Source organism: Pollicipes pollicipes, unplaced genomic scaffold, assembly GCF_011947565.3.
Source record: "Pollicipes pollicipes isolate AB1234 unplaced genomic scaffold, Ppol_2.1 Scaffold_7231;HRSCAF=8579_pilon_pilon_pilon, whole genome shotgun sequence".
Lineage (NCBI taxonomy): Eukaryota > Metazoa > Arthropoda > Thecostraca > Pollicipedomorpha > Pollicipedidae > Pollicipes > Pollicipes pollicipes.
Genome location: NW_023597034.1, coordinates 25,329,691 through 25,343,253, shown reverse-complemented (window position 1 = coordinate 25,343,253; position 13,563 = coordinate 25,329,691). Strand labels below are relative to the sequence as shown.

The 13,563-nt window shown below is 52.5% G+C and overlaps 1 protein-coding gene across 1 annotated transcript; it reads right to left on the bottom strand.

Moving 5' to 3' along the window:
- Nucleotides 1–2,134: 2,134 nt before the first annotated feature.
- On the bottom strand, nt 2,135–13,260 carry LOC119110242 (metalloreductase STEAP3). The gene is made up of 10 exons (XM_037233987.1): nt 13,242–13,260; nt 12,488–12,696; nt 8,786–8,971; nt 8,240–8,357; nt 7,348–7,553; nt 6,960–7,093; nt 6,181–6,308; nt 5,575–5,746; nt 3,161–3,363; nt 2,135–2,599 (listed from the first exon to the last, which is right to left on the bottom strand). The coding sequence occupies exons 2-10, from the start codon at nt 12,664–12,666 to the stop codon at nt 2,477–2,479; spliced, it is 1,449 nt and encodes a 482-aa protein (XP_037089882.1). The 5' UTR covers nt 12,667–12,696; nt 13,242–13,260; the 3' UTR covers nt 2,135–2,476.
- Between the last annotated feature and the right edge of the window lie 303 nt (nt 13,261–13,563).

Sequence of the window (13,563 nt, the reverse complement as noted above, 5' to 3'; positions counted from 1 at the left end):
GAAGCGCGCATGGTGAACGGGCTAACTGGCTTCAAAAAGCGACGGAATATGACGCGCCTGCAGGCCTACCGCGAAGGAGGCCAGGCCGGCAGGCGTGCTGGCCTCTGGCTCGCTCATCCTCTGCGGCAACGATGGCCGCAGCGCCACCACCGACGGAGTACGTCTGCATGAGGAGCGAACGAATCTGTGGTGACTGCGGAACCTCGCAGCCAACGAAACGATCTCGAACGTACCGCACAGATCTCGTGCGCACAGATCTCGAATGTGCCGCACGAATTTCGAACGTGTCGCATAGAGGGCATCCGGGTCCGTAAGGAGGGCGGTGACAGCGGAGCGGGGTTGCGCAATGTCAGCGATGATTGATGGATGGGGAAAAGCAGAGATATAAACGTGCATCGTTATCTGGGAAGAGAAGACATTGGGGCGATGCAAAACAGAACGCGGGGGAACTAAAGCTTGACACGATCCAGTGGGCATAGCATAATGATCAGATTGAGAGATTGGCGCTGAGTTACTGTCCACGGTACCATCACAAGCCTGGAATGAGTTTGTTGCCGCACCGGTCACCGTTTTTCGGTGCGGATGTATGTCGACAACAGCGAATGCGCGCACCAAGACTGTTATGCAGGGATATTGATCTCCTTCGCGACCGGTCATGTTATGGTTTTACCGGTCAGCATGACTTCTATACAGCGCTGTCTTCTTTTCAGCATTTCCTGATGGTACGAAGCTATTAAAGACCGATAACGCTGAAGATCTAGCACCATCAGCACCACGAGGGCGCGCCAAGCGATCGCTAACGTGGCCAGTTCGAATCAGCCCAGCGGAATTTTGCAATGCGATCGTAATGGCTTCTTGTGGGGTGGAACTTTCCAGATTCATTGCCTTTATGCTGCATAGAGAACATCTGTGGCTCCGCCTGTTCAGACCTGAACCGCCGTGTCCTGTGTGTGTCTTGCTTGCTGGCTTCGGACCTCTCGCTCTAGGGGCTGCTAATGGCTCCACAATTGCACGCGAATTGCGCGAATAATGCAGCACATTACCACCCGCGGCGAGTTATTTCAGCTCTTTTAATGTAAGAGTCGAGATGTCGAGCGATGTGGCTCAATGACTGCTGTGTGGGCGTCATGGTGATGCATGACGCCATCCGTCTGGAACAACCAGGCCTACAGCCAGACCTACGACGGGGACAGGCATCAAGAGACGTGTTGAAAGCCTAGTACTGTGTATTCGTGATTATTATAGGAAATACATCATGCATAGCTCACAGTCGTATTTGAATTGATGAATCACTCCGTCAGTTAGTTTCGGGTCATCATCAGCTCTTCAGACACTCGTATTCCTTTCACCCCTTCCAGCATGGTACACTATACACCTTGCGGTACACGGCATGTGATGCCGAACACCGTAAACTACAAATGATTCAGACTTCCTTGAATCGTCCAAAGGGATTGGCTCAATCCTCGGAGGCGCCGGCGGAACTGCCCACTTACCCAGCAACGCAGCGTGTCAGACGAAATGAAATCGATGCAAATGTAATTACCACCACTGGTTCAACTCTTCAAATTGGATCACCGAGTTTGGGCAAAATCATCGAGAGGTGCAAGTTCTCACCGAATGTATGTGCTTGAGCCAAAAACACAAGCTTTCCGCTTTACCAATCATCAAAGGGATTGGCTTAATCCTCGGAGGTACCGGCGGAACTTTCCACTCACTCAGCAACGCAGTGTGTCAAACGAAATAGATGCAAATGAAATAAATGTAAAAGAAATGAAATAGATGCAAATGTTATTGCCACCACTGGCTCAAATCTTCACTTCATGTCACTGAGTTTGGGCAAAATCATCGAGAAATACGAAAATCATCGAAAAATGATACGAGAAATAAAAAAATAGAAATACACCGAATATATTTGTTTGACCCAAAACCACAAGCTTTCCACTTCACCAACTCAGCTCCGTGCATTCAGCTGAATCAGTTTTGTTTGCTTGTTTTGTTCTCCTATCCCACAAAACACTTGCCGTGTCAAAGTGTCACACAAACAGTTTTGCCTTCATTACGACAATATGAACATGTGGAGTCCATGCTGTCCGCGTCTGTCTCACGCGTGATTGTCGGGCACGCCGAGAAGCCTGTTTGTAATTTGCAAGGACACGACGTCCAGTTCGAAATGATTTTACTTGTGTGTGGAAGGAGCAACCTTGGCGGAGTTGATGCGCGGGAGTTGATGGTATGGTGGCAGTCGTGTTGACTCGGTCTCTGTGACAGACTTGTGAACGTCTGGATGAACGGCTCGCTGGATGATGGGTATTTTGTAGATGGCCGATGGACAGGCAGGTGACACTAAGCCCTTAACGGGACCGGTGGATGACTGCGTGGAAGGCTTGTGGACCGATGAACAAGCGGTCGACCTCGGATTTGTGGACGGTTCGTGGACAGCTGAGTGGACAGATTTGCAGCCGGTCGGTAGACGGCGCTAGGCCTCTGATGAAGCCTTTCTGACCCAGCCGGAGCGGATCTCCACCAGTCGACGGTTCACAGCCGGGATCAGCTGAATCAGCTTCCCGATCACGCAAATGATCGGCAGGTACAGGGCGTACTGAAAACAGCGATAGCACGCATCACTAATACGCCCCACGGCTCTGCAGACTGGCTTTTAATGGAGATCGCGAAGAGCTGTCATAGACGCCCGTCGTAGTTCTATGGCATCTCCGCCACCCAAAGGGCAGCAAGCCACAGGAGTCACTATCGCACCGTTCCGAAGCTGAGCGTGCAACCGACTCAGGCGGGAGCGACATCTATGTTCCATTCCGCAAACTGATAGTGATATAAGGCAACGTAAACGTCGCCAGTACATGAGAATGCATTTTACCTTGACCTGTGGGCGAGCAGTTGCGGGGCCCTTTGCAGTTACACACCGCCACCGACGGCGCTTTCTGCCACCCTCAGACATGACCAACCACCCCCTCCACAATGGACGTTGCCACTCCCAGATATCACACTCCCACGCGATCTCTGCATTTTCAGACGCGCTACGTAACTTCCAAACGGGCCTTTCCACCCGGGCAAACCCTCTCAACCCGGATGTCTATTTCCCCCCTCCCCCACCCCAGGTCGGCTGCCAGATGTCCCGGAACCCAGCCCTCCGATGTGGGCTGACCTGTAGGCCGGTGGGCATGTAGCACTTGTAGCTGGTGACCATGAATTCCCAGCCCAGCACGGCGTCGTGCAGGGAGGCGGCCACCAGAGCCGTCCAGCCTAGCTTCGACTGGACGAACGCAAACTCGCGCCACGTGAGGCGCGCGGTCACCGACGGCAGCGATGCAATGCCCAGAATGGCGAGCAGACAGAGTGCGACCGCACCTGGGACGGGCCAGGGCAGGTCACAGTGAGGGGGACACCCAGTACGGCCAGTAGACAGAGTGCGACCGCACCTGGGAAGGGCCAGGGCAGGTCACAGTGAGGGGGACACCCAGGACGAGCAGCGGACAGCACCAGTGCACGAGGGGCAGGGCAGAGCAGGTCACAGAATGGGGATGTCCAGGACAGCTAACAGCAGGGCAGCACTACCCCGGCCACAGGCCAGGTCATGCATCGGAGAGGTAACGTCCAGGACAGCCAACAGCACGGCAGCATCGCCCCTGCCACAGGCCAGGTCATGTAACAGAGAGGTAATGTCCGGGACAGCCAACAGACAGAGCACCGGCGCACCACAGGTAGGTATGGCCAGGTCATGGCAGAGGGAGGTAATGTCCAGGACGACCACCAGATGGAGCGCTACCGTCCTGGGGCAAGTCAGGTCGTGTCACAGGAGGAAAGAGTATCTCATATAACCACAACCTGGAGCACGGCAGGTCAGGTAATACCCCCAGAGAGACCGCGCCAAGGATAACAAACGGATAAAAAGCGTCGATTAGACCGAACCACTACAGGACAGATGAGCCATCAAATCAAAGACAGACGATACCCTCTGCCCCTTGTAGTAAGCTTTGAAAGCATCTGTATGCGGTAAATACGTAAGCATGCACAAAGCTGCACAATGCAAACCTCTGATATGGGATTTAGGTCACACAAGCTGTTGCACAAGTTGCATTGTCCGTGCAACACTGCTCATTCTTGGGCTTTGTGCTGCAACACGTACTCACGGCATTGGAGAACGTTCCAATAAGCTTTCATCTGCTTTCATTCGCATCCCGTTTGACCCAGGGGACCATGCATGAAAATAACCGAACGGCTTGTCTGGTTTATTAAAGCCGCGGGCTGCGGTGGCGGCCGGCTCCGGCGGCGGCGTCTGAGGCCAGCTGCGCAGTGACGGGAGTGTCAGCGGCGGTGGTGCGGACAGACCGGACGTGCCGTCTCGTCGCTGAGACGTCACCAGCCGCGTCCGGGGTCGCGCTGTCGGTCGGATGGCGCCACTCCTCGGCCGCCGCGCCGCCATGCTCTCATGCTGCAGCGTTCTGAATACGTTTCCGCTCGCGATTTCGAAACATGTTCGAGCTGCAATGTGGTTTTGAAATCACTAGCTTACGGATAGTTGTATTTTTGCTATAAAAATGAAGGGACTCGAGGAGCAAACGAGCTTTTGGACCCAAGCCATAATCAAATGAGAGCTAATTCAGGTGCATTCTATGTAACAGCACCCTTATAACTGCACAGGTATGCCATCTTTTCACCATCGAGTTTATGAGTGTGATATCTTGTGGTATATACTCTGCGTATGTGCTCATACGAATGATGTTCGGAAAATACACATTCATGGATTATAATTTCTAAATGTTCTAAAGCCGAGATATAGTTTGTTTCTTGGCTCGCTCTTTTTCCTAAAAACCCTCAGTAGTGTGTAAAGTATCATCTTAAATTTACAGTTTTGTCGAAATTTCATGAGCCATCCGAAATGGAACGAACTGTGCTCATCGTCTGGTTCGTGGTCTGCTCGTCTCCCCCTCCCCCCCCCCCCCCCCTCCAATTCATGTTAAGCTGTATCCTTTCAAACCCGGAGAAACTGCAGCCGCTTTACGCACAGCTCGTGATCTTGTCGGCATCGGAAGGGAACAATTAATGATTCAGGGTCGTCACGAGGAATGAAACCGTCGTCGGGTGTGCAAAATTCGCCGTCATCCGCGCAACCGTGTGCACTGTGTGCGGCTGGCTGCAAAGATGTGCGCAGACAGACAGACAGCCTGACACATCCTCGAAAATTAGTGAACTGAATGTGCAGAATCCTGTGGAGTTCCTGTGGTATGACGACGTGAAACATTTCAACGCCAGCCATCTCCTCAATCACCGGCACCGCGTAAATGTGGGGGTACCCGCGTGCTACGCCCGACGTCGGCCTGGATCCGCCTCTGTCCAGGGTGACGCAAGAATAGCACCGGCGGCCGGTCCCAAACGCCTCAAGCCATTCCTGCGTCCTACTGGGCGGAGGCGGATCCAGGGCGACGCCGGGCGTGAAACATTGGGGCACTGCGTCCATGGATGTCGGCGTCCCTACGAACAATCCGTCATGGAGGATGATGGCTTTTGTAATGTCACACGCATACATGAACGCAAACGGGATACCATACCCAAACTGACCAAGAGTGAGGAAGAGCTCGCCCCTCCAAGTCGGGTGGTGAAACCAGATGTTGACAGTCTGGGTTTCGAAGAAGGTCTTGTTGACTTCGACCTCGGCACGGATGGTTTTTGGTGCTTCAAACAGCCAGTCGTATTGGTGATGCGGGTGGTAAATGCCCAGGGAAATGCAGCCCTGCAAACGGAACCGATGAATTCCAAATATGTTTACCGCATAAGCGTGGTTACCTTTTGTTTGCCCCTGCAAAGGGGCAGGCACAATTGTGGCACGATCGTTGCGCATGTACCGAAGACCATGCATGAGATGGGAGACGCGCACCTCACCGAGGGGCTAGGTACACACGCTGACAAAAACTTGTCTACGCAGTTATCATCGGAGCATGCAAGCCGTTTTAGGCTCTGTGGAAAAAAGAAGGCATGGCCACGGTACGCACAGGTACTCAAGAACAAACTGCCACGTGAGTGGTTAGACAGCTTTCGTTAGTTCCGTGTTACGTATTCACCGTATATCGTATTCACGGCCAGATAAGTTTCGGCCGTGAACGCGAGCTACATACACGGCCACCCCAACCGGACAGTCGACAAGCACGACAAGGCGGGATTGCTTACATGAGTTCCTGCCATTGCCAACATTAGTAGGCCTAGCTGTTTGCGCATGCGCAGCCAGCGATCCAGCCAGGCTGGAAACCGGCTGTACTTTGTTCCTCGATACAGCTGAAGAAAGCCGGCGATGATACCTGACGCGCGGTCCGAAGAAAACCGGTCAGTATCTCATTAAGAGTGTGGTATTGCAGCAACCTCTAGCCGCAATATTTACGCACTAAATACACGCACGCAATGAAACACACACAATCATGTTTCAGGTGTGCGATTAGATATCGCGAGCAACTGTACTCTGCACCCTGGACGTGCCACATGACGCTACCCGTGATGCTGAAGGGAATGTGAAACTAAACAGTGGCCCTTTCCTTTCTAGTACTGAAATAACAAACTGATGGAAGCAAACTGAGGGCTTTTTAAGAGCATGAACAGCTAAAGGGATGGAACGAAATCACAAAAAGCAACAGAAAAGGGTAGCAATGCGCTTGCCCGGCAGTCATGGCAAACACAAACACATGAACATGCATCACCATGGACACTAGAAATCCGATCGCGACAATGTTCCGCCGAGAAGCCCCTATACATCCCCGAGAAATCCTCAGCATCGGGGGTGACACGAAAGAACCTTAACTTGAAATGGGGCTGACCGGAAGGTAAAATGGTTTTCAAACAAAGCGCAGAGCACGGGGAAAACGCATGCAGTGACAGTGCCCCGTGCCGGGAGGTTAAGCCCAGTTCTGAAAGGGCGGGAGCGCCGAGAGGGCGGCGGTAGGAAAACTTGGTCGCACCTGGCAGATACACAGCTCCCAGTGTCTCCAGCGCTATCACGCCGAGGTTCCGGTTGAAGTTCGTCATGAGGATCTTCTTGAACACGGACCAGTCCCAGGTCTCGTTGACGGTGATGTTTTTGCACAGCTGAAACCTGCGGAGGTGGAGTGGCATTTGCAGCTATCGTGACCCTGTCACAGACGCAAAGGTGACGAGCGGAACGTTGTCGGGGATCAGTCCTTTCGGATCTGTCGATTTACTACACCATATGCTTCGATCAGCCACAACATGAGCACATTGCAGATCAAGCAATTAACAAGTAGTTTTCGAATGACTTCGGCGCGGCTGGAATAATCTGTGTCAGTATTGTCGCTGTGCAGCGAATCCTTCTACATGCACCGCACGTACTTGATGAAGTTGGCGATGTAGCCGATGAGGAACAGGACGCCCACCACAGCGAAGGCACCCCTCCAGTCGCGGAAGAACTCCAGTGGCATCTTCTCGATGTCCCGTGACATCCGCAACGGCCCCATGTCGACGGGCGTGAAGCCCATGTCGCGCACCAGCTGCACCACCTGGTGCCGCGCCCGCTCCGAGTCGGTCGCGACCGGGATCTGGGACGGTGGTGCCAAGTGGAAACGACGGCTGGTGACAAGTGATAACGGGCCCGCCGGGGTGCTTAAAGTCGCCGATGATTAGTGAGTGATGTCGGAGACTGGTGACAGTGGTGGCCGTCACCATGGTGGCAATAACCGGCGCCATTACTGGGCACGGATGATAACTGGTGCCGCCTGGTGTGTGGCTGTTGTACTGTTTTGCTGTTGTTGGTGTATAAATGGTGGGGCTGTTGATCGGTAGTAAGTTTTGTTGCGCATGATCTTTGCTGTTGTTGCATGGTTCTTAAACATGTCCGTACCGGAGGCTCATTGGACTAGAGCCTTCCGATCCACCCACCCTTGGCGATGTGGGTTCGAGTCGCTTTAGGCGCCCGTTATTTGCCCCTGTCAGGCATAACCCGCGGTCGGTGGCACCGGCTGTTCTAAAGACCTGGTGACATCAGAGGGCAGGACGGACCATGCCGAGCATTGCGGCATGCTGAGCTTTTGCCACTAAACTCCGCCATTCACCTGGGATTTCACGATCATATGGTAGGGGTCAGGGGTCAAACGTCAAGCACTGCTGGGTGTGAGTTTTGAGTTTTGAGTTCTGAAATCCATCCATTCAAAAAACAATCGGACGAAATCTTCAAGAAGCGGATCGGAAAACAGCGCTGCAGAACACACTGAAGTGGTATACCAACCTCCTTGCTGCCCTGGATTCCTCCTGTCTCCAGCAGGTAGGCTGACACCACGTTGAAGGCTTTGACGACGACGGCCGACGGCACCAGCTCCTGCAGATGCTCCGCGTTGGAGCGCAGGCTGCGGTCAGCAGCCCGCGCAGGTCACAGCCAGTCATGGTCCGATCTCGTTGCAGCATAACGGGACAGTAAATCGAGCCAGGCAAATTGCAGAGCCGCGAAACGCGGGCGTTCCAGATAGCGGGCGAAGCAATGCGCGGAGATATGCCATTGGCACAGGGCTGCTGCATCTCGTTATGATTTGTCCAATGACAGCGCTGCTTTCCGTAAGAGCTGTGAGCCATTAAAGTATACAGGGACAACAATACTTTCCAAGACAAACACAGCGGTGGATTCTACTAATTTGTGCAAGTTCTTCCCATAATTTCCATCCCATACGTGGCCGTGTTCATATTCTGTGCGACCGCTCTGGCTTTCCAGTCCCCACCTACCACTCAGCATCGTCACCAACGAGCAGCGCCACGGTGCTGGCCCGGCTCCAACGCCTACCTCAGCGCCTTGCCCGACACGGGGCCGTTACTGACGTCGATCAGCACCTTGTTCTTCAGCACGTGCAGCGGGAGAGAGTCGTAGAAATCGCGCGCCACGGCCACCACCACCAGGTCAGCGGCAGCGATAGCGTCCACCTGGGACGCCAGGGTGGCCCCAGTGGCTTCGATCAGCTTCATCATGTCACTGCGAGGGCGAGGGCAGGTCAGGTGGACTCTAAATCGCGATTGCGCACGGCGGGCTTGCGAGGCCATGGAGCCCGACCATGGGCCCAGGCAGGGAATCTACACCATAACTGGGAGTACGTAACTTGTGCTCTCAACACTCGAGAGATGGCGCTCTCGCTTCTGAGCCCGGGGGCTGAGCAGCCTCTGCCAACTCCTCAGCGGGTTGAGATGATCGCCCCAGTGAACTGGTTTTCCTTCCAATCCCGCGCCTCGGCACGGTCCGACCGGGTCTGATAACTGCCCCGTCTCAGAAGGAGCTCGCGTCGGTGTCAGCGGACCCTCGGCACGGTGTGGTCGGGTCTGATGGTGGCACAGTCACGCAGGAGACTCGCGCTGGCGTCTGCAGACAGGCCGAAGTGCTCGAGCACGGATAATCATCGGTTTGGCGATAATCACTGTGATCAGAGCAAGGGTACAGCCACGGCGACGCAGGCGGCGCCGATGAGCCGGCCCGGTGTGGCGTGGGGAATGCGTCGGACCGAAGGAGAAACAGGGAGTGCCCACTAAAATTCTTTTTCAGACGAGATGTAGCCCACCAGAAAATTAATTAATTTCGTTTTCTCAAAACGAGCACTAAGTTTTGATTTTAAGAGTAAATTTTGATACCCAACGCATCCCAAACGCCGAGAACTTAACAGCCTTGCGCTGTGTCTTTGGATTCAAACCTCGTCATAACAGAAGTCTACCACCACTTGGTGCTCGCCTTCCAAAAGTGCTGTCTAATGGCCACGACTTTGTACAACTATTGCAGCGTTATTAGCAAATTCCTATCACAATGAGAAGGCCAAGACAACGTGAAGACTATGCCACCTTCCCACGCATTCAATTTCAAAATAGCTGTATCAGTGGGACTACCCATCAGAGCCGTGCGGCCCACATCGATAAGCTATTTTCCATTAGGTACAAATAACGTTACATAATTTTTCCCCATCAAGTTGTGTATTTTTCTATTTGCGAGAAGTTTAAGTGACAGCAATGTTGTGACATTTTCGCGTAAGCATGGGTCCAGTAGAAGGTAGGCGCGACAAAGTGGTTCCTTACAATTGGCAGCGTTTCAGTCCATAGTATCAAGACAAAGGCGAACCTTAAAATGACAATGTTGGAGTGTTATTGCAATAGTGTACTGGATTTGTTGGCCGAAAACCCCCTTTATAAAGCAGGATGTTTCGTTCCTTCCAAGAAAAATAGAACTTGACGGCTTGTTTTGTGAGACCAATCCTTTTAGGCTTCGACATGCATGGCAGGACGATGCTTGAAATTTACGTCAGCAGCGGACGTCACGGACGTTGTTGACGCTAGAGGTGCTCACTGCCATGCATGATAGGTGATAAAATGTGCGCACTTGATTGATGGGGGGATAGAATCGTAAACATACATTTTTATTAGGCGAAGTCGAAGAGCAACTTGCACATTACGGCGTTTAGACAGGTCTTGCGAATAGATGTTCCTTGCGGCATACCCATTAACACGTCACGAGTAGAAAGTATGTTTGCAAGAGATGTTGACACAAACACTGGGTGAGAGAGGTCGACTCAGATTTGCCCGACACCGCAATCCGTTCACCCATATCATCAGAAAACTGATTAAGTCACATGGTGCGATGCCAAAGCACCCACAACGTGTTCCGTGTATCAGCAGGTGCTCTATGCCGTGCTGAAGCGTGCGTGAATTATTTTTTCTTATCTCTGATCGCCGCATGGCGTATGGAATGACACGATTTTAATGGCGTTATTATGTCCCCGATATACCTTTCCTCATTTTCGCGGGCGTGTAGCTAAGGAACTAGAGGGCTTAAGAAGAGTAGAATTGTAAATAGCACCGGAAGTTCTTCAAGGTGGCTACTTCAGTTCAAAACCCCATATAAATGTGGGATACGCCCTTAAGTACATACTGTATACACATCGATATAGAAAAACCGTGGATAATGTAAGGCAAATAGGACAGCCAGAAACGGCCGCATGTATGCAAGAACCATGTCCATATGTGGGTAATACATAGGTCGGCATATCGTGGCAGACTATGGCAGATCGATTTCATGACACTGGTGTCAAAATAATTGGTCAGCTAGGAGCCCATTCTGTAGTATGCCCATTTAGGGCACAGCTCTGTGGAACGATAAGCTATTTAGTCTTGATCACAGCGGCTGATTATTTGTTATGTCGGGCGTTTATGTCATAGCATGGTTGCTTTCATCGCATCTGAGCGATGTATGAGTGAGCGCTGAAGACCTGTCTGCCGTTCAGAGGCAGACTCAGCCACAAGAGCGAAAGAGGCCTAACAAACAGTGCAAGTAAAAAAAAGAACAGAAAAAAACAGCACACGCAGCGCAACCAGCAAACGCATTAGAAATGATTTTGTTTTCGGAAAGACATGCCAGTGCAGGGGACCCTGCATAGTCTGCACACTCTCTTTTTGTGTGTCATTTTGAAACGGCAACCCATCCCGGCTGAGGGTGTCGCTGCCTCCACCTGGAAAGCCGCCGGCCAGCCAGCCATGACGCCCTCTCGCCTGCCACCGCTTCCGGCGCTCTCCAACAAAGGGCCCGCCAACAGTGGAGCGCGACGCTCTCAGAGCCGACGGGGTGGCACAGTCACGCCATTAGCGAAGCCTTTTTCAGAAGCGGTCGAACGGTCTGTGGCGCCACGGTGATGTATGTGGGTCCGGACACCGCGGGACGCTGCGATGGAGAAATCTCAGAGTGGGCACCGCCCGGTTATCTCCGAGACCTGGACAGATTGGGGCAGGTTATGTAATTCAAGCAGATCATTAACGTTACGGTAATACATTTCTGACCGGAACTTTTATGAAAAATTACGGCACATGCATACAGCAAATGTTACCATTGGAGCACACAGTGATACAGTGCCGCGATGTATGCATGCCGGATGATAGCAAGCAAGCCTGTGTCTTAGAGCTAGCTGGAGTAAAACGTGTGTCCCATAGAGCTCGTCCCATTTCCCAACGCTTGGTATAATATCACTTACTGCAAACTGTTCCGGAGGTTCCTTGCGAATGAATACCTCAGAGCACCAATGTGTGGTCGTCGTACTAGAAAATCCTGCTTCCACAAACCATCAGCCATTTTTCATAGTTATTGCATAGCAAACCAACCGAATATGCTGCTACCCAGCAAACCAACCGAAGCCTATTTTTGAGCACATATATGGCAAGGATAACAGCGGCAAACATCTGAACTGTTTTGAAAGCAAAGAGCCAGTGACCAAGATTTCGGATTTTGCCTGGGCCAATGTAGCGTTTATAAACTTAGCACTGAGATAAGCAGCTTCAAGCATATCCTTTCCAGTAATCAACGTGGTTTTTAACGTTCTCACCGCACCACACCTGTTCGGCCTCCTTCTGATGTTGCTGGTAGTAAAACGCCGATGATTCACACTCGGTAACATTCTACCCCTCGCGCGCCTGCCCCTACCCATTCAAAGCGCCCACGACCACAGTTCTGATGAGCCCGACTCACGCCTGCTTTTGCTTGCTGCGGGTGCCGATGGTGACCGTGTAGCCGGAGGCGACAGCGCGCTGTGCGAGAGCCCGGCCGAAGTCGCCCGTGCCGAGCACGCAGAGGCTGCGGCTGTGGCCGGGGCTGACCCCCAGCTCTATGTCGTCACGCGCCACCTCGTACCCGCCGTTGCTGGCCATCCCGCAAGCCGCGTCCAGCGAGCCGGAGACCTGCAATGGCGGCGAGCTGGTGTCAGTAGCGCACTGAGCTAGCAGGCTCGACAGGGGGGCCGCGGTTCAGCATCGCTAGGCTCTTATTTTGTATTGTATGCTGCGGTGTAGCTTTTTAAAAGCACTGGGGGAAAGGGGGCTGAACCAATCAGACATCAGCAAGAAAGGCCTTAAACCTTGGTGTTTCGATGTCGTGAACCTGGAGCGCTCATATTGAAAATAATCAACCTTCAGTATACAAGGAGGCGGTGATTATACGATTATACGCCACTGTCAAAAAATGTCGGTTCTGTTGAGGAAACCTGACGTTTCGAAGCTGCGCTGATGGTCAGATTTATTCGCGTTAGTCGATCAAAACTACTCCAGTATTCTCTCACTCTGGAATACATCGCACATAACATGTTGATTGGATTCCTCGACAAATTTTTGTGGTGCAACCAGGTGGAAGATAGACTGCCGAGCTCGGCTGGTTAGAGCGCGTGTTTTGATTCACGGACCAGTCGTCAGCTGCGTTCGAGTCGCTTTAAGCGTTTGCTATGCCTTACCGATTGGGATAGCTTGCGGTCGTTGGCAGCGGCCGAGTCGCTTTAAGCGCTCGCTATGCCCTGCCGATTGGGATAGCTTGCGGCTGGTGGCAGCGGTCGCGCTAACGGTCAGATAGTGTCAGAGGGCAGAATGGACCGTGCCGAGCACTGCGGCATGTTAAGCTTTCGTCGCGAAGTTCTGCCCTTCACCCGGAATCACTGATGACCTACCGCTGTCGCTGGTCGTGTTTTCCATTCAATCAGCAGTCGAATATCACCGTAGTGACGATTGTGCGACACTTGCCACTGTTGAAGAAAACATGGATTAATCTAAGCCATGTTG